At 44.3% G+C, this 20871-nt stretch overlaps 1 protein-coding gene and 1 long non-coding RNA gene across 2 annotated transcripts; one reads left to right on the top strand and one right to left on the bottom strand.

Moving 5' to 3' along the window:
• Positions 1-894: 894 nt before the first annotated feature.
• LOC122459052 lies at positions 895-16354 on the bottom strand. Its single transcript, XR_006279486.1, has 4 exons — positions 16037-16354; positions 13213-13411; positions 11408-11585; positions 895-1279 (listed from the first exon to the last, which is right to left on the bottom strand). It is a non-coding gene; the product is annotated as an uncharacterized LOC122459052 (long non-coding RNA).
• A 1-nt stretch (position 16355) lies between these two features.
• HTR5A (5-hydroxytryptamine receptor 5A) lies at positions 16356-19469 on the top strand. The gene is made up of 2 exons (XM_038388293.2): positions 16356-17292; positions 18257-19469. The coding sequence occupies exons 1-2, from the start codon at positions 16567-16569 to the stop codon at positions 18587-18589; spliced, it is 1059 nt and encodes a 352-aa protein (XP_038244221.1). The 5' UTR covers positions 16356-16566; the 3' UTR covers positions 18590-19469.
• Positions 19470-20871: the final 1402 nt, after the last annotated feature.

Below are 20871 nucleotides of genomic sequence, written 5' to 3'. Positions count from 1 at the left end.
AACCCTTAGATACTGAACCTGGCCCTTGTTGCTGCCAACTCTGTTACACATACATAGATGAATATACATGCACAGCTGTTTGTCCTCCTTCAGAATATTATGTGCACAGCTGTCCTCTACTGGACAGAATGTCAGAGCTGCTCATATCTGTCACCCCCTAGTGGCTGAAGCCTTCAGAGGATATCTGAACTTACACTACTATACTACACAAACAAGAACGTTTCACGTTACCACAAATTATTTATAGTGGGGCAGAACAGAATTTCCTTTGTTGTGGGGGATTCTCCTCTACCTTAAAGATTTTAAACCAAGAACATCTCAATTATTCAGCAGCATTATTACAAAATATTTACAGTACATAAGAACGGTCCTACTGGGTCAGACCAAAGGTCTATCTAACCCAGTATCCTGTCTTACGACAGCAGCCAGGTGCCCCAGAAGGAATGAACAAAACAGGTAATCATCAAGTGATCCATCTTCTGTTGCTCATCTGCAGCTTCTGGCAAACAGAGGCTAGGGACACCATTCCTGCCCATCCTGGCTAATAGCCATTGATGGACCTGTCCTCCATGAATTTATCTACTTCTTCTTTGAACCCTGTTATGGTCTTGGCCTTCACAACATCCTCTGGTAAGGAGTTCCACAGGTTCACTGTGTGCTTTGTGAAAAAATACTTCCTTGTAGTTGTTTTAAACCTGCTGCCTATTAATTTCATTTAGTGACCCCTAGTTCTGGTGTTATGAGAAGGAGTAAATAACACTTCCTTATCGACTTTCTCCACACCCGTCATGATTTTATAGACCTCAGTCATATCCCCCCTTCGTCGTCTCTTTTCCAAGCTGAAAAGTCCTAGTCTTATTAGTCTCTCCTCATAAGGAGGAGTAGTAAATGGTATTGTATCTGGTTAAAATATACCACAAGCAAAATCAATAAATGTAACTTGACTTAGGAGCTGTATTTTAGCTTAATTAATTAGACTGAGGTCTAAAACTAACTGCCTTTTTATTATGTTGTAAGCAGAACACATTATGCACTAGCATATTGGGCACTTAGCCACTAATTATCTGCTATCTCTCAATGCAAAAATTTGAATTATTGATTTTGTATCTAAAGTAAGTCTCATTTAATGATCTCAAGTTCTTAGTATTAACCAAGTAAGACAGTCCCAGAAAGCAATTCTCACTTCCACGATTTCAATTATTTTACACTTTTTCAAGACATATGTGGGCAACAGATGTAATGAAAAAACATAAGGGCCTGATTCTCAGTTCCTCCAGCCCTGCAATCAAGAAAGAAACAGAGGGATGTAGGGGAAAATTGGCTTTAAATCCCCTTTTTCTACCTAATGTCTTCAGGATGGAATTTAAGGTATTGAATTTAACCTATAAAACCCTCAGTGGTTTAGAATCAGGTTAGCTGAGAGATCAGCCCTCTCCTTGCAATATACTGCCACTGTTGAAATCAGCAGACACACCTGGGCAGGAGCTCACCCATATCAGCAAGAAGGAGCTAATGGCAGCAACTCATCTGTGAGAGTGCCTCAGTTTTGGAATTCTCTCCCTCCTCCTGTCTGGCAGAGCCTGGATGGATTTCTTTTCCTTAGGAGCATGTTGCAACGTCCACCTTTTTTCCCATTCTTTGTTAAGGTTGTTGAAGAGGGTGTGGGTCAAGGTGGACATATTTATGGGCAATCTTTGGTTTATATGGCTATTTTTAAAGTAGGGGCAGAGCTATAGATGTATTTGAAAAATGTAAAAAAACAAATAAATAATTATTCTGGGACTGTTTGAAATCCTAACCTGAATAAGTAAGAGTAGCCTCAGGGCCCCAGGACTTGTTTAATTTGCTACTGGATTCTCAAGAGTTCTGAATGGAAGAAATTGTAACATTTGGCAGAATGTGTCACTGCTGTAATAATCTTCCTTCTGGGTGTCAAATGTATTTGCAATTTGCCTCATGGCCCAGGTAGGTGATTACAGTGTGAAGGTAGGATACATCTGCTTTAATGTATTCTTGAACTCTTACATTTTCACTCATCTTGCTATAGCCTTATCTTCAATTACACTCCTTTTCATAGGCCACAAGCTGCTATGTGCTATAAGACCAGTCTGACCTAGTGTATCCAAAATGTTAGTGAATTAAATCAAATTTTTATACTTTTCAACCTCAACAGTTCTCATGATGCACATAAATAGATAATGAGATTTGCAATTTATTAGGCACTCTGGTGCTTATCAATGTTTAACGATTAGGCTAAACCACTTTGCTTCTCACAGTTGTAATTATATATTTTTTCTCTGCAGCTGCAGGGCTGTCAATAGATTTAACTCATTCTAAATTTGTGTACTTAGAGAATTGGATTCATTTCTACTCTCTCCTCCAAAAGGGAAGGGAAATTTCCATGTCCACATTTTCCCTACAATATAAGATTTTTGCCTCCCACATAGCATGGTCATTTTTTCACCCTTTGTCCCTGATTCAGGAAAGCACTAAAGCATGTTTTTAAACATCTACTTAAATCCTATTGACTTCATTGGTACTTAAGCACATGCTTAAAGTTAAACACAGTGCTGTCCTGAATAAAGATGCTTTGCCGAATCAGGGCCTTAGAAAAACTGATATATTTTGATTTATTTCTATTTGCAACATATGCATCTGTCCCAAGAGTTCTACCCATCATTTATACTGTGCCATACAAACAAAGCTCACAAAATTAAATTATAACCATCCCAACTTGGATCAATATCTGTGTAAATAAATCAGATCAATCACGTAATACAAAAATATCCATCTTTCCTAGAAAAAGACCAGCCTCCACATACCTCTTGAATACTCTGAAAAGTGTGCCTGGCACCTGATGGTCAAACATATTGTAGCTATCCAGCCTAGTCCCTGCAAGTCTGATTGGATAAAGGATATAAGCAATGTAGCCTTTCCACCACAAGCCTACAATTCTACTAAAGGAAACAAAAAATAATTCACAGAAATATAGCAGGTTGAGATCTTCAAAGCAGTCTAGGGGATTTAGACATCTAGTTCAGCTGATGAAAAGTGACATACAAAAACTAGGTATTAAATATTATATAAATATGAGTCCCTATATTAATTTTTTATTTCTATTATTGATTTAGTGGAAGATATGTCTCCAAATCCCCTAGTCTGTTTTTGCAAATCTCAGCCTCATTATTTTATTGAAGATCACAGAGAACACCTACCTTGTATTTCTATAAAACAAAACAAGACAAGACAAACAAAACATTGCTGGTTAAAGTTGGTTCACATACATAACCAAACCCTTAATACTAAACCTGACCTGAATAAAATAGTCCAGCTTTGTATGCATCAGTAACTGTCCGTGAGATGCACCTTAACAATCTTTTTGTTAAAAGAAAAGGAGTACTTGTGGCACCTTAGAGACTAACAAATTTATTAGAGCATAAGCTTTCGTGAGCTACAGCTCACTTCATCGGATGCATCCGATGAAGTGAGCTGTAGCTCACGAAAGCTTATGCTCTAATAAATTTGTTAGTTCTAAGGTGCCACAAGTACTCCTTTTCTTTTTGCGAATACAGACTAACACGGCTGCTACTCTGAAATCTTTTTGTTGTTCTCCACAACCTATTATGCTCTTTTGTAATACTGTTGCCATTAATCCATTATTATAATGCAGTGTTTGTGGGGCGTGCCACCAGAGGGTGCTCAGGACTATCTGGGAGCACAGATGAAATGTATTTATTATTCTCCAGTATCAGCTTTCATTTAAAAAAATAAATATTTAGCTGTTACGATTGCAAAGAAAACCTTCAAAACGGTGAAGTGAGCATAACTGATACAGAGGTATCTGCTTGAGTTTGCAAAGATCCTGAAACAATACTGCCCCATTCACTTCAGCAGGTGCTAACTGAGATACCCACAAAGTCAACAGTGTTAGCTATTTCACTGCTTATCAAAACATGGAAGAAAGGAAAAGAATATCCCAGCAATGCCAGTGTAATGGTTCACTTCATAGGTCACAAAGAGGTGCCAGGGGATCACAACCACCCTGCCCTTCTCAGATTGCTAAATGCAATATGTTGCTGGCTAGACCACAGCTAGATGGGGGCTGGAGGTGGGGAGGTACTGGTATGAAAAAGGTTGAGAAAAACTGGTTTACTTGAAGACATTTCCTGTTAAACTCACACCTGTCTGTGAGCAGAGAACAGAATTTTTCATGACCTCGGGGGAGGCAGATGACTGTTTACAAACCCTTATGCAACCTCCTCAACAGCAGTCAGACTAAGAATTTAGGACTTTTTGTAAACACTGCATTGGGAGTTCCACTTCACAGCCAGTGGCAGGATACATTCCCAAATTATTCAAAACTGTTCCATAGAATCATAGGATCGGAAGGGACTTAGAGGTCATCTACTCCAGTCTCCTGCACTCATGGCAGGACTAATTATTATCTAGACCAGGGATCAGCAACCTATGGCACACATGACAAAGACGGCACGCAAGCTGATTTTTTAATGGCACACTGCTGCCTGCCTGGTCCCAGCCGCCGGCCCTGCTCAGCCCGCTGCCCTCCCGACCCACTCTTCTCCGTGCCCCCTCCCCCGCGGGGGCAGCGTGAAGAAGCTTGGTCCTGGCAGCTGCTGCTGCAAGACAGACAAGTTCCCCCCTCCCCCGCCTCTTCCCCCAGTGTGCTGGGTTCCTGCCCCTCCCCCTCTCCCTCTCCGCCGCCCATCAGCTGATGGCCCTTGCATGGGATGGGGAGAAGCGGAGCCACAGCGCGCTCGCTACTCCAGGGAGCGGGAGGAGGCGGAGATGAGGTGGGGACGGGGCCTTGGGGAAGGGGGTGGAATCAGGGCATATCCCCTCCAGCCCCCTGCCATGAGCCGCTCTGGGCAGGGAGCACCCCTACAACCCTAGCCCACACCCCCAGCCCTCTCCCCTGACCCCTGCACCCCCACACACACACTCCGAGCCCTCTGTCCTGACCCCTGCACCCCCCACACCCAGCCTCCCATCCTGACCCCTGCACCCTCCCACGACCCCAGCCCTGACTCCTGCACCCCCAAACATATGCAGCCCCCACATACCCTATGCCCTGACTCTTGCACCCCCACATTCCCACCCCCACCCTGAGCACCAAACGGGAGCTCCTGCACCCCCCCCACATTCCCATCTGCACCCCTCACACAAAATGGGAGCTGCCCAGGTAAGCACTCCACACCCAAACCTCCTGCCCCAACCCTGAGCCCCCTCCCTCATTCTAGCTCCTGGCCAGACTCTGTGCTCAGTGCACTCCCACCCTCAGCCTGCTCCTTCACCCCCAGCCCTGTGCTCAGTGCACTCCCACCCTCAGCCTGCTCCTTCACCCCCAGCCCTGTGCTCAGTGCACTCCCACCCTCAGCTCAGTACATAGAGAGAGGAAGAGAATGGGCTAGAACCAGGGAGAAGGTAGATACCCACTCTATGTGGGCAGGGCCGGGATCCCAGACCGGCAGCGGGCTGAGTTGCAGCGGGCTGAGCCTCTCATCCCACAGCCGGTCTGGGGTTCTGGCTGCTGGCCCCTTGCCAGCCGGGGTCCTAGCCGCAGGCCCCGCTCAGCCTGCTGCCGGCCTAGGTGAACGGAACCTCAGGCTGGCAGTGGGCTGAGCGGGGCAGTGACGTAAGATCAGCATTTTAATTTAATTTTAAATGAAGCTTTTTAAACATTTTGAAAACCTTGTTTACTTTACATACAATAGTTTAGTTATATAATATATAGATTTATAGAGAGAGACCTTCTAAAAAACATTAAAATGTATTATTGGCATGCAAAACCTTAAATTAGAATGAATAAATGAAGACTCGGCACACCACTTCTGAAAGGTTGCCGACCCCTGATCTAGACCATCCCTGATAAGTGTTTGGAGATTTTTAAGAGCAGGTGAGACAATGATGGAGATTCAACAACCTCCCTAGGCAATTTATTCCAGTGCTTAACCATCCTGACAGTTACGAAGTTTTTCCTAACGTCAACTTAAACTGCCCTTGCTGCAGTTTAAGCCCATTGTTTCTTATCCTATCCTTAGAGGTAAAAGAGAACAATTTTTCTCCCTCCTCCAGGTAACAACCTTTTATGTACTTGAAAAGTATTATCGTGTCCCCTCTCAGTCTTCTCTTTTCCAGATGAAAAAACAAAACAATTTTTTTCAAATTTCCCTTATAGGTCATATTTTCTAGACATTTAATAATTTCTGTTGCTCTTCTCTGGACTTTCTCCAATTTGACCACATCTTTATTGAATAGTGGCACCTAGTACTGGACACATACTCAAGTTGAGGCCTAATCAGCACACAGTGCCGCGGAAGAATTACATCTCATGTCTTGCTTACAAAACTCCTGATAAGACATTCCAGGATGACGTTTGCTTTTTTTGCAACAGTGTTACACTGTTGACTCATATTTAGCTTGTGATCCACTACGACTCCCAGATCTCTTTCTGCAGTACCCCTTCCAAGGCAGTCATTTCCCATTTTGTATGTGTGCAGCTGATTGTGCCTTCCTTAGTGGAGTACTTTGCATTTGTTTTCATTGAATTTCATCCTATTTATTTCAGACCATTTCTCCAATTTGTCCAGATCATTTTGAATTTTAATCCTATCCTCCAAAGCACTTGCAACTCCTCCCAGCTTGGTATCATCCACAAACTTTATAAATGTACTTTTCTATGCCATTATCTAAATCATTGATGAAGATATTGAACAGAATCGGACGCAAAACTGATTCCTGCAGGACCTCACTTGATATATCCTTCCAGCTTGATTGTGAACCACTGATAACTACTCTCTGGGAACAGTTTTCCAACCAGTTATGCACCCACTTTACAGTAGCTCCATCTAGACTGTATTTCTCTAGTTTGTTTATGAGGTCATTCAAGACAGTATCAAAAGCCTTACTAAAGTCAAAATACACCACATCTGCTGCTTCCCTCATATGTACAAGTCTTGTTACACCCTGTCAAGGAAAGTTATTAGGTTGATTTGATACAATTTATTCTTGACAAATCCATGCTGTTACTTATTACCTTATCTTTTAGATGTTTGCACACTGATTGCTTATTTGCACCATTATCTTTTCGGGTACCAAAGCTAAGCTGACTGGTCTGTAATTCCATGGGTTGTCCTTATTTCTGTTTTAATAGATGGGAACTATATTTGCCCTTTTCCAGTCCTCTGGAATCTCTCCCATCTTCCATGAGTTTTCAGAGATAATCACTAATGGCTTATATCTCCTCAGTCAGCTCCTTCAGTATTCTAGGCTGTATTTCCTCTGGCTCTGGTGGCTTGAAGACAACTAACTTGTCTAAGTAATTTTTAACTTGTTCTTTCCCTATTTTAGCCTCTGATCCTACCTCTTTTTCAGTGTCATTCACTATATTAGGTTTCAGAGTAGCAGCCGTGTTAGTCTGTATTCGCAAAAAGAAAAGGAGTACTTCTGGGTGGACTCCTCCTGAAGGTCGAAACAGCAGCCTGGACTTCTACATAGAGTGCTTCCGCCGACGTGCACGAGCTGAAATTGTGGAAAAGCAGCATCGCTTGCCCCATAACCTCAGCCATGCAGAACACAATGCCATCCACAGCCTCAGAAACAACTCTGACAACACTTCAATCTCTCTGGTCACTCGATTACAGACCTAAGAGTGGCTATCCTTCAACAAAAAGGCTTCAAAAACAGACTCCAACGAGAGACTGCTGAATTGGAATTAATTTGCAAACTGGATACAATTAACTTAGGCTTGAATAGAGACTGGGAATGGATGAGTCATTACACAAAGTAGAACTATTTCCCCATGTTATTTCTCCCCCCCACCCTTCCCCACCCCCCACTGTTCCTCAGATATTCTTGTTTCAGAGTAGCAGCCGTGTTAGTCTGTATTCGCAAAAAGAAAAGCAGTACTTGTGGCACCTTAGAGACTAACAAATTTATTAGAGCATAAGCTTTCGTGAGCTACAGCTCACTTCATCGTATGATAAACCCATTGTTTCATGTTCTCTGTGTGTGTATATAAATCTCCCCTCTGTTTTTTCCACCAAATGCATCCGATGAAGTAAGCTGTAGCTCACGAAAGCTTATGCTCTAATAAATTTGTTAGTCTCTAAGGTGCCACAAGTACTCCTTTTCTATTCACTATGTTAGTTATCCAGTCACTGATTGTTTGTTTTCACCAAAAAGGTTATCAGTGACTGGATAACTAACATAGTGAATAGAAAAGGAGTACTTGTGGCACCTTAGAGACTAACAAATTTATTAGAGCATAAGCTTTCGTGAGCTACAGCTCACTTCATCGGATGCATTTGGTGGAAAAAGCAGAGGAGAGATTTATATACACACACACAGAGAACATGAAACAATGGGTTTATCATACACACTGTAAGGAGAGTGATCACTTAAGATAAGCCATCACCAGCAGCAGGGGGGGGAAGGAGGAAAACCTTTCATGGTGACAAGCAAGGTAGGCTAATTCCAGCAGTTAACAAGAATATCAGAGGAACAGTGGGGGGGGAGAGAAATACCATGGGGAAATAGTTTTACTTTGTGTAATGACTCATCCATTCCCAGTCTCTATTCAAGCCTAAGTTAATTGTATCCAGTTTGCAAATTAATTCCAATTCAGCAGTCTCTCGTTGGAGTCTGTTTTTGAAGCTTTTTTGTTGAAGTATAGCCACTCTTAGGTCTGTGATCGAGTGACCAGAGAGATTGAAGTGTTCTCCAATTGGTTTTTGAATGTTATAATTCTTGACGTCTGATTTGTGTCCATTCATTCTTTTACGTAGGGACTGTCCAGTTTGGCCAATGTACATGGCAGAGGGGCATTGCTGGCACATGATGGCATATATCACATTGGTAGATGCGCAGGTGAACGAGCCTCTGATAGTGTGGCTGATGTGATTAGGCCCTATGATGGTATCCCCCGAATAGATATGTGGACAGAGTTGGCAACGGGCTTTGTTGCAAGGATAGGTTCCTGGGTTAGTGGTTCTGTTGTGTGGTGTGTGGTTGCTGGTGAGTATTTGCTTCAGATTGGGGGGCTGTCTGTAAGCAAGGACTGGTCTGTCTCCCAAGATCTGAGAGAGCGATGGCTCGTCCTTCAGGATAGGTTGTAGATCCTTGATGATGCGTTGGAGAGGTTTTAGTTGGGGGCTGAAGGTGATGGCTAGTGGCGTTCTGTTATTTTCTTTGTTGGGCCTGTCCTGTAGTAGGTGACTTCTGGGTACTCTTCTGGCTCTGTCAATCTGTTTCTTCACTTCAGCAGGTGGGTATTGTAGTTGTAGGAATGCATGATAGAGATCTTGTAGGTGTTTGTCTCTGTCTGAGGGGTTGGAGCAAATGCGGTTATATCGTAGCGCTTGGCTGTAGACAATGGATCGAGTGGTATGATCTCTCTGGTCACTCGATCACAGACCTAAGAGTGGCTATACTTCAACAAAAAAGCTTCAAAAACAGACTCCAACGAGAGACTGCTGAATTGGAATTAATTTGCAAACTGGATACAATTAACTTAGGCTTGAATAGAGACTGGGAATGGATGAGTCATTACACAAAGTAAAACTATTTCCCCATGGTATTTCTCCCTCCCCCCCCCACTGTTCCTCTGATATTCTTGTTAACTGCTGGAATTAGCCTACCTTGCTTGTCACCATAAAAGGTTTTCCTCCTTCCCCCCCCCTGCTGCTGGTGATGGCTTATCTTAAGTGATCACTCTCCTTACAGTGTGTATGATAAACCCATTGTTTCATGTTCTCTGTGTGTGTGTATATAAATCTCTCCTCTGCTTTTTCCACCAAATGCATCCGATGAAGTGAGCTGTAGCTCACGAAAGCTTATGCTCTAATAAATTTGTTAAACAAAAAAGTCGTTAAGCACTTCTGCCATTTCCACATTTTCAGTTATTGTTCCCCCCTCCCTCCCACTGAGTAACAGGCCTACCCTGTCCTTGGTCTTCCTCTTGCGTCTAATGTATTTGTATAACATTCTCGTTATCCTTTATGTCTATAGCTAATTTAATCTCATTTTGTACCTTGGCTGTTCTAATTTTGTACCTACATGCTTATATTTGTTTCTATTCATCCTTTGAAATCTGACGTAGTTTCCACTTTTGGTAGGACTCTTTTTTTGAGTTTCAGATAATTGAAGATCTCCTGGTTAAGCCATTATGGTCTCTTGCCATTCTACTTATCTTTCCTACACAGAAGGATAGTTTGCTTATGTGCCCTTAATAATGTCTCTTTGAAAAACTGCCAACTCTTTTGAACTTTTTCTCCTTAGACTTGCTTCCCATGGGATCTTACCTGTCAACTCCCTGAGTTTGCTAAAGTTTGCCTTCTTGAAATCCATTATCTTTATTCTGCTGTTTTACCTCCTACCTTTCCTTAAAATCATTAACTCTGCCAATTCATGATTACTTTCACCTAAACTGCATTCCACTTTCAAATTCTCAACCAGCTCCTCCCTATTTGTCAAAATCAAATCTAGAACAGCTTCTCCCCTAGTAGCTTTCTCCACCTTCTGAAATAAAAAATGGTCTTCAATATATTCCAAGAATTTGTGGGATAATCTATGCCCTGCTGTGCTATTTTCCTCAACAGATGTCTAGGTAATTGAAGTCCCCCATCACCACCAAGTCCTGTGCTTTGGTTGATTTTGTTAGTTAAGCCTCATCCACATCTTCTTCTTGGTTAAGCTGTCTGTAGTAGACGCTTACCATGACATCAACCTTAGTTTTTACCCCTTTTTTCCTTATGCAAAGACTTCCAACAAGTCTGTCTTCTGTTTCCAGCTCATCCTCAGTCCAAATATACACATTTTTAATATACAAGACAACACCTCCTCCATTTTTCCCCTGCCTGTCCTTCCTGAGCAAACTGTACCCTTCTATACCAATATTCCAGTCATCCATATTATCCCACCAAGTCTCTGTGATGCCAACTATGTCATAGATGTGTTTATTCACTAGCATTTCAAGTTCTTCCTGCTTATTCCCCATTCTTCTTGCGTTAGTATACAGATATCTAAGATATTGATTTGATTTCCCCCGAATATTCTCTCCGGTCTCTCCCTTATCACTGCTACATGACCAATGCTCTCTCCAGATTCCGACCCTTCTCCCAAGTCTTCACTTTTTTACTTACCTGTGGGCTTTTGTAATCTGCCTCCATCAAACCATACATGTGCTTGTCTAATCTCCCAGAAATCTATGTCTGGAGAAAGACCTCCCCATACACAGCCTCCCACCTTCCATGCAGAAGTAGGACAAAACCACTTCTGCAGCACTGTCCCCACAACTGGCCCTACTTATTTGCCCCTTTTTGGGGGATCTGTGTAGAGGGGTGCTGGGGACAAGAGGAGCAGCAGCACATGAGTGTACCATGGCACTAACCTCTGCTCTGCACCCAAAATTTCTGCAAAGGAATCCCGGTGGGTGCTGACACTTTGTATTATCTCCATTTAGGTCTCCTCCATAGCAGAACAGCTCCAGCAGGAATTGTGCTTCCAGGGGCCCACAAGGATGGCTCCAGACTCCATGCAAAAGTGGGGATATCCTTCCTTGTTGATTCCTAAAATATGCAAGTCTGGGAGATTGGGGCTGGTCTCCAAAATCCATGCGCTGTCCCCTTCCCACCAGATGGGATACTGTGAGGAGAACCCTGTGATGGGAACCTCATGGAGTTTTCTTTCCCCCTACAGCTTTCCTGTTTTTTTATTTTTTCTGTGAGAGGGAAATCTGTCTCACAGAACTTACATGCAGAATACATGAAAAAACACATCTTTGCATGGACCTATTGATGGAATTAGCTGTAATGTACTGTCTATGAATGTGAGACACAGTCTTGCAAACCCTTACTTGTATAAGCAGTCCCTACTCACCAGTAGACTCAATTATTACTCAGTGTGAGAGAGAGAGAGAGAGAGTTTGCATGATCAGACCCCACAGTTTAATATGTTATTAGCTTATGAATGACTGGTTTTAGTTGTAGAAGGCTCCCAGTTGCTTTTGTGGTGGGCACTGATCTAAACGTCTAAATAGCGAGCTTCACAAAATATATCCTGGTATCACTTCACCCACTCATTAAATGCATCCATGAAGATACTTCACCATGTCTCAGTACTATGATTTCAGAACATGGAGTGTTTAACTTACTCAAATTAACAGCAATTTGCACAATATCAAAAGGCTGAAACACAGAAATCTACATGTTTCAGAGTAGCAGCCGTGTTAGTCTGTATCCGCAAAAAGAAAAGGAGGACTTGTGGCACCTTAGAGATTAACAAATTTATTTGAGCATAAGCTTTCGTGAGCTACAGCTCACTTCATCGGATGCATTCAGTGGAAAATACAGTGGGGAGATTTATATATACAGAGAACATGAAACAATGGGTGTTACCATACAGACTGTAACGAGAGTGATCAGGTAAGGTGAGCTATTACAAGCAGGAGAGCAGGGGCTGGGGGGAACCTTTTGTAGTGATAATCAAAGTGGGCCATTTCCAGCAGTTGACAAGAACGTCTGAGGACGTTCCCTTCTCCCCCAGTCCCCCCCCCGCCCCGCTCTCCTGCTGATAATAGCTCATCTTACCTGATCACTCGTTGTGATCAGGAAACAAAGCAGTAGTGGAGTGGCTGTTCAGGAAATGGTATTGCCAAGTAACAAGAAAGCTTTCAACTGCATATCAAGAAACCAGGATTAAGGGGCTACAGATGGGGAAAAATACCCCTTAAACATCTGCATTTTATTTCTGATGTCAATGGTTCTTTCATTACTATGCAGGTTGACTCTGCGTTATAACAACAAAACCAACTTGAGAGCACTGGGGAACCCCAGAGGCTAACACAGAAAACTATTGAGAATGATTTCTGTCTTCGTCCTTCATAAAAGGGTAAAGAAATCAGACCTTCAGGATGACATCTTGACTGGCTAGAAAAGGGTCTTAAAATTTATATAAATTTCTTCTCTGGTATTCTGCAGAACATTGCAACCATCCAAAAGGATTTATATAAATATAGGTCATCAGCTGCCTGGGATGAAGCAGAATGACATTCAGGAGAACACACACCAAGAAGTCCATTTGCAGTCTAGTGACACCACAAACTTTCCCACAGTTTCACCAATTTACTAGCACCAATGCCAGTTTGCCACCAAAATGCCTAAAGCTTGTGAGAAACAAATCTCTTCTACAATTTACCATTAGGAAAAAGGGTCAGAATAACAACTGCATTTTACAGATCCATCCATTTCCTGTCATCAGTGCCATCTGTCTTCCTGGCAGATTCTTGATAGTTTGTACTGGAAGCTTTGATAGTCAAAGCTCATGTATTAAGCGAAAGAAACCTCATCTTCCTACATACAATTTCTTCTTAATATTTCTCTCTGTGTCTGTTATTCTAAAAGAGAGACACATGGTGGAATATACTTATGTTGATGGACCTCCATCATGCTAGTTACTCTCAAAAGCATAATTCATTTTAATGAAGTTATTTAAAAAATAAACTTTAACATGAATGGGAACAACAACTTTCAGGTGTGATGTGTGCATTTGTGTATGCAGCAGTGGTCAGCCTTTAGTTGGCTTATCCTGCAGGAAATTTACAATCTCATAATTGCCTCTTATGGGCTCATCACAAACTGGTTGAGCATCACTGTGCTACCAGTTGTGAAGTCAATGAGAGCTGCAGGTACTTAACACCTCTCAAGAGTTAATTTCAGCAGGAAGGCAGAAAAACACTTCTTATAGCCCCCCACTTACCAATACTTAGGAGACGATGCAGAGAATTAACTGCTTCCAAGTCTATCCTGCATGAACCCATTTGATCAGGTTTATGAGACAGACTTCTGAAGGATAAAAAAGCAACCCCTGGAAGAACAGGGCAAAGGAGACACAGGTTCTGCAGAGAAGCATACTGAATCCCAACCCCAGAAGTGGGATCAATGGGATTACCTATGTGAGTAAAGCAGGGAGGATTTTGTCCTGTAAAGTAATAGTTTTCTGTCAGGATGGATTCAGCAGGTGACTTCCACATGAAAGAGCTATTTCCAATTAACTCTTTCCTGAGCCATTCAGTTCTCAGGAATCTGTTAATACCTTTAGTGAGAGGTCCAGTCAATACAATAGTGAAAATCCTAGTGCATAGTGAGAGGACACACTGAACACACCTCATCTAGTTTTATGCTTCAGCTTTCATGGTTACGTTTCCAATTTTTCTCATGGTTACTCTTGTTTACTTCTTCCTAAAGCAATAGCACCTATATTTTGGTCTTCGGAGCACATACCAACATAATGTTTAGCTTTGTGTTTGTGCAGTTTGTTGGGAAAGGATCATTAATTAATATAGGCCTGATCCTGATAGGTGTTAAATGATTTCTTCAAGTCCTTGAGGTCAGTGGTTATTGAGGAGGCTCAGCATCTTGCAGGATCAGGAACTTTCTGGGATTGGGTTCAGCCCCAAAAGGGATGCTTTATAAATCTGTGCAAAATCCATTCAGCTATATTTGAGTTGTGAGTGGAAAAGAGAGACTTTTCCCATCAAAAACATTGTGGTTATGCCTGTGCACAAGAGGAAAAGCAATGGTATGCCTCTAAAAGTGTGGTATAGTGCCAATCTCCCCCTCTGCCCCCTCCAAACCACATCCCGACAACCCTACATTCTCCAACTTTTTCTTGATGCGTTTCTTTCACCTGGCAGCACTGAGAAGCAAAACCCCGCCTGCTTCCTTTATGAGTACTATACAAATAGGCTGAACTTTGAAACATCACATGTCTCTAGCCCTTACTGAGTAGCTTGAATATAAAAAGTTCTATGGAGGTTAAAAATGTGCAGTACCAAATACCCATTTGATTTTTAGTTATGCTATTACCTACTGTGCAGTTGTGCATCTCTACAGAACTGTTACATCTTTATTTCTTCCCCTAAATCCAATGGAACTGCATTAAGTGTATCCATCACTCTTCTTTAATATTTATTTACTTATTTCCTTTCTCCCACCTCCTGTTTGTCTTGTCCAGTTAGTTTGTTAAGCTGATTAAGGTACTGACTGTCTCTCTGTGTCTGTACAGTGCCTAGCACAATGGGGCCCTGATTTCATTTGGAGCCTCTAATCACTACTGTTACCGAAATAATAAAATAAAATAATAATAAAGTAAAAATTTCTTAAATACAAAAATGTGTTGTAGTATTCAAAGTAGTATTCTGTTTAGCTTTAATAAAAAGTTAATTATAGTTAAAAAAGTCAGGATATGCAAAAGGTGAGATTCCAAAAGAAACAATCACTTGACCCCTTACACATACTAGTTGGCTTGTTACATACATGCAGTACTGTGAGACACAGTCAGTGTGAGTATATTAACATTGACAGTAACTTCTGAGTTTTTAAAACATCTAGGTGTAACTCTTTTCAATTTTAAAATTATATTTCACAATAGGGGAAATTAAAGTCCATGAAAAAGCAGCACCAATGAAGTGGGATGTTTGCATGATGGATGCCCCACTTAGCAAAAAAGCAGTACTGGAAAAGCTGAGTTGACTTAACTATAGCTAATCTCTAGATAAACGTCTAGAAACTGAAATGACTAAGCATGATTTTGAAAAGCTCTTATTCTCCAGCTCCTTTTACCAACACGCTTGAGACCAAAGACAACTTTAATCCGCCTCTGCTCTGCTGAAGCCCACGGGAAATACTCTATTTTCATATCTACACAGGTAACCCACCTGAGCAGTTGGTTACATGCATATACACCTTGCCAGGTACAACAGAGCTTTGGTTAAAATGCCTATAAACCTAAGCCATGAATACCTGCCCCCTTGTAATAGAAGAGGGATCCCTCACTGTAAATCAACCTCCTTTCTTCCAGCAAACCAAATCACTAGGCACGTAGTAGTTTATTCATACGAGCAGGTGCAGAGCAGCATCCTATCTGAGCAGGGTAATAGGTGCAGGAGACGAATAGGTGTGTGACGGTGAGCGAAGCACTAAGCCGAGCACAGAGGAGGGAATTGGGGGAACCCATTTACCATCTGCCGGTGCAGTCCGCTGGCTGGGCTGGTCTTGGAGACTTTCAGGGTGAGGAGCAGCAGGGCACTGAGCTAAGCAGCGGGTGCCGAACCCAAGCGGGCTCCTCCTCCTCCACCTGGCAGCGAGCGAGCGACCGAGGCCGGGGCCGCCGCCCGGCCGGCCGGGGGAGGCAGGCAGGCGGGCTCTCCCGGAGCGCGGGGTGCGTTCGCCTGGGGAGGTGCCGTCAGCTGATGGGCCACGTTTTGACGTCGGAGTCATTCTCCTCTTTGATCAAGCCCCGCCGCCGGCTCGGACTGGCGCTCGTCGCCGCTCCCAGCCCTGCGCCAGGGAGCGCGGCTCGGGCGCCCGGCCTCGCTCGCGGAGGGGCCGGGGCTGTTCTCCCGGCGCCGAGCCCGCGGGCACCCTCCCGCCCGCGCCATGGCCGCGCCTCCCCGCAAACTTTGCCTCCGGCCGGGCGCGGAGGCGCAGCCGGCGCCCAGCCCGCCGCCGCCCGCGCCCTGAGTCCCGCGGCCGCTCTCCGCCGCCCGGCATGGACGGGCCCCTGAACCTCTCCGCCGCCCCGTGGGCAGCAGCGGCCAACCGGAGCGGCGGCGGCCCCCCGGCGGCCCTGCCCGGCCGCGCCCCGCCGTCGGCGTTCGGCCTGCTGCTGCTCACCCTGCTGGCGCTGCTGGCCGCCGCCACCTTCCTGTGGAACCTGCTGGTGCTGGCCACCATCCTGCGGGTGCGCGCCTTCCACCGCGTGCCCCACAACCTGGTGGCCTCCCTGGCCGTCTCCGACGTGCTGGTGGCCGCCCTGGTCATGCCCCTCAGCCTGGTGCACGAGCTGGCCGGGCGGCGCTGGCGGCTGGGCCGGCGGCTGTGCCAGGCGTGGATCGCCTTCGACGTGCTGTGCTGCACGGCCAGCATCTGGAACGTGGCGGCCATCGCCCTGGACCGCTACTGCTCCCTCCGCCGCCCCCTGGAGTACACCCTGCGCGCCCGCCGCCGCCTCTCCATCGCCATGATCGCCCTCGCCTGGGCCCTCTCCGCCCTCATCGCCCTGGCCCCGCTGCTCTTCGGCTGGGGCGAGACCTACTCCGAGGGCAACCAGGAGTGCCAGGTCAGCAAGGAGCCTTCCTACACCGTCTTCTCCACCTTCGGCGCCTTCTACCTGCCGCTCTGCGTCGTGCTCTTCGTCTACTGGAAGATCTACAAGGCCGCCCGGTTTCGCATCGGATGCCGGAAGAGCAACTCCATCGCCCCCGAAGGGCTAGAGGTGGGTCGAGCCTGGGGTTTGCCAGCTGGCCTAGCCCCGGTGGCAGCTGGGGTGATGTCCCTGGCCTAGCCCCGGTGGCAGCTGGGGTGATGTCCCTGGCCTAGCCCTGCGGGGGGGGGGCTTGCCCAAGGACTGTGGAGCACGGTCGGGTCGAGAAGGGAGACTTGCAGGCCAAGTGTGCAGTCACTGAGTGCTAGTGGAAACCTTGTGCGGGAACTTTTGAGCCTGACTGTGAACCTCTGATTCAGGCTGGTGAGCAGAAATCCCTTGAAATCCTGTGGGTCAGTGCTCGCTTGTATGACTAAGGGTTTCAGGGGTGACTCTCTTCCCCTTAGGAGTTGGGGGTGGAGGGTCTGTAGGTAGCCACCCAGAATATGGAAAATAACCTGACAAAGTCTAAGGGAAAACGTGTGTCTGTGCAGGCACCTGCACCACCTTGCAAATTGTTTCCTAATGGTGGCTGGATGCTTTGAACTCATGGCTAGCTGACGTATTAATGAGCTATATGGCTGCTTTTGGCGATAATGTATGTTGTATGCTCTCCTAGTGCATTTTTATCCTTCCCCCATCATATGCCCCTCAGAGAGAGTAGCATAGTCAGAAGAAGCAGGCCGGGCTGTGTGTGTGTGAGAGAGATTTACTGCTCTGATTGTACTAAATGTGTGAAATATACATGGTTGGATTGTGATAGTGGGAGTAATTGTGCATATGCAGTTTCCACTATCACTGCTATTTTTCTAACCTCAGTTATTTAAAACTCCCTATTATCCAAAACAGGGACATATACCTCACATCTCTTAAATTTGATAAAGTTGCACGGCTGACCCAAACTACTTCAGTGTGCCCAATCACATTCATATAACTGCAACTGTACTGTAGGTTTGCTGACACATGCAATATGCCTGGTGTGATGCCTGGTGCAGCAGGCAGGGCATATGTTGATGCTTGTACTCACATCTGGCAGGTGAAGGAGGCCTCCCAACAATCCCAAATGGTCTTCACGGTCCGCCACGCCACTGTTACCTTCCAGACCGATGGAGACACGTGGAGAGAGCAAAAGGAGAAGAAAGCTGTCCTCATGGTGGGCATCCTTATTGGGGTGTTCGTACTATGCTGGATCCCCTTCTTCATCACTGAACTCATCAATCCTCTCTGCTCCTGTGACATCCCACCCATTTGGAAAAGTATTTTTCTATGGCTCGGCTATTCTAATTCCTTTTTTAATCCATTGATCTATACGGCTTTCAACAAAAACTACAACAATGCCTTCAGGAACCTGTTTTCCAGACAGCACTGAGCAGCAAGCAGGAAATAGGAGGAAACCCCCTCTTCTCTAGCAACCCCTCTAAAGATCCATCACCTTTCCTACTTAGCACATCCTATACCAGGGGTTCTCAAACTGGAGGTCGGGACCCCTCAGTGTCGCAAAGTTACTACATGAGGGTTGGGAGCTGTCAGCCTCCACCCCAAACCCTGCTTTGCATCCAGCATTTATAATGTTAAATATATAAAAGTGTTTTTTAATTTATAAGGTGGGGGTAGCACTCAGAGGTTAGCTATATGAAAGGGGTCACCAGTACAAAAGATTAAGAAGCACTGTCTTATACAGACTGGGGAACACTGAAAGAAACTCTCCACTGCAGAGATCACTGTAATGATTCATTGAGCTCATAAAAGATTGCTTCTGAAATTCAGCAGCCCTCAGAGTCTCTGCCCACACTTCCTTTCCCACTCTTAGAATCATAGAATATCAGGGTTAAAAGGGACCTTGGGAGGTCATCTAGTCCAACTCCCTGCTCAAAGCAGGACCAATCCCCAACTAAATCATCCCAGCCAGTGCTTTGTCAAGCCTGACCTTAAAAACTTAAAAAACCCTCAAGCCAGTTGTTTTGTAAACACCACACAAGGGCTTGCTGAGTCTCCAGCCGGGTCCTTTTCCAGCATATGTTTGACTTTACCCTCTCTTCAGTGATGTCACTGGGGTGCAATTTGGCTGCAAGAGCAGGGCAGAGGATTCCATGTGACACAAAAGGGTTTTTGAAGCCCAATGCCTGCTTAGCTACTCTTTGCATTTCAGAACCCTTAATTTGTGTATATTCCCATAGGCAAAGCCAGACCTCTTTAGCAGTAGGGTTTCTCATGATTGTGTGAAACATGCATCTGAAGAAGTGGGGTTTTTTACCCACATATGTTTATGCCCAAATAAATCTGTTAGTCTTTAAGGTGCCACCAGACTCCTCATTGTTTTTCTGTGAAAGCAGCTATTTTACTGAAAAAGCTATTTTTCAGAGGTGAAGAATGGAATCTGTGTTGCAAACAGAGATTCATTTTAACTCTAAAAATGAATCTTATTCCCCAAATATAACCACGAGGTAAAGATATGAGAAAAGGCTTCTGCATTATGGATCTATCAATAGTGGGATATTTACTATTGGATTCAGTATAGCAAGTTTTTCTGTATTTACTTGTTGTGGAAGCTTAATTTGTTATGTGCAATGAATAGAGTGAGAGGAAAAGGGTGCATCATTGAAAACATCTGTTTCATATGCCTGCTTTAGTTATGAAATACACAGGTGTTCCTTGACTGTGAATGTTTAAAGTTTAATATCTGTGTTACATAAAAGAAGTTACTCTAATTCATGAATGTATTTTAAATAACTTTAGGGCAAATTTCTTGTAACCATTTGAGGATACTTGAAATGTATATCAAAATGCACATCAGTTCAAAGCTGTGTTTTACTTTCTAGAATGTGATACCATTCCCATTGAAGTCAAAGGAAAGGCTCCAGCTGATTTCAGTGGGAGTTAGTGACCAATTAAGTATATTTAGTGGCTAATAAAGTTTGACCCTAGGAGTCTAAGGTTTCCAGCAAAGGGGGGGGGGCCCTGTGTCAAGGGCCAGCATGCTATGCTTCAAGCATAAACCATCAACAGACATGCCTTCTGTCTAGATTAGGATCAAATCTACCCTTCTTGCCCCCCTTTTTACCATAAGTGCAGGTTCTGGCTGCTGCTTACTGTTTTTGCTTTCTTCTTGTGCCTCCACTTCACCAGCATGATTTTAGCAACTGCCATGTCACTTGCACCTAAAAATACAGATACATGCTTTCTGCCCTAGGACTGCTACAATGACAAGTTTTCAGATGGAGAACACCACTACCTCCAACTATCAGTTCTTGAGGTGCAACTATTAAAATCAGACTGTAATTTAAAAGTTGGAGGAGAAGACAAGGTGGGAATCAGAATTACATGACTTCAGGGTCTGATATCTTGAAGCAAAGAAAGAGGGGAAAAAATGCTATAAATCACTGGAAAGCTTTCCAGTGATGTGCAGGATTAGTTTCTAGCCACCATAGCACATGAGACATTAGACCTTAAAACTGTCACTGATCCTTCAAGTCAAGCAAAAATCCTGGCCTGGGTGGTAAGAGGCCTTTAAGATTTCAGCATCCTGGCTAATCTGGCTCCAGGCACTGCCTGGTGCAGGTGAAGATCATAGGAGCAGACTCCAGCTTGCAGGAGGCAGTTTAATGTTTCGAAACAAAGGATGAAGTCCTGGCCCTATTTAAGTCAATGGCA

This window comes from Dermochelys coriacea, chromosome 2 (assembly GCF_009764565.3).
Source record: "Dermochelys coriacea isolate rDerCor1 chromosome 2, rDerCor1.pri.v4, whole genome shotgun sequence".
Lineage (NCBI taxonomy): Eukaryota > Metazoa > Chordata > Testudines > Dermochelyidae > Dermochelys > Dermochelys coriacea.
Note: the sequence above shows the minus strand (reverse complement) of the source record. Positions and strands in the feature narration are given on the sequence as shown.

Coding starts and splice junctions, on each gene's coding strand:
- HTR5A (XM_038388293.2), top strand. CDS start 16,567: ATGGACGGGCCCCTGAACCTCTCCGCCGCCCCGTGGGCAGCAGCGGCC. Junction 17,293..18,256: donor TCGCCCCCGAAGGGCTAGAG/GTGGGTCGAGCC, acceptor CACATCTGGCAG/GTGAAGGAGGCCTCCCAACA.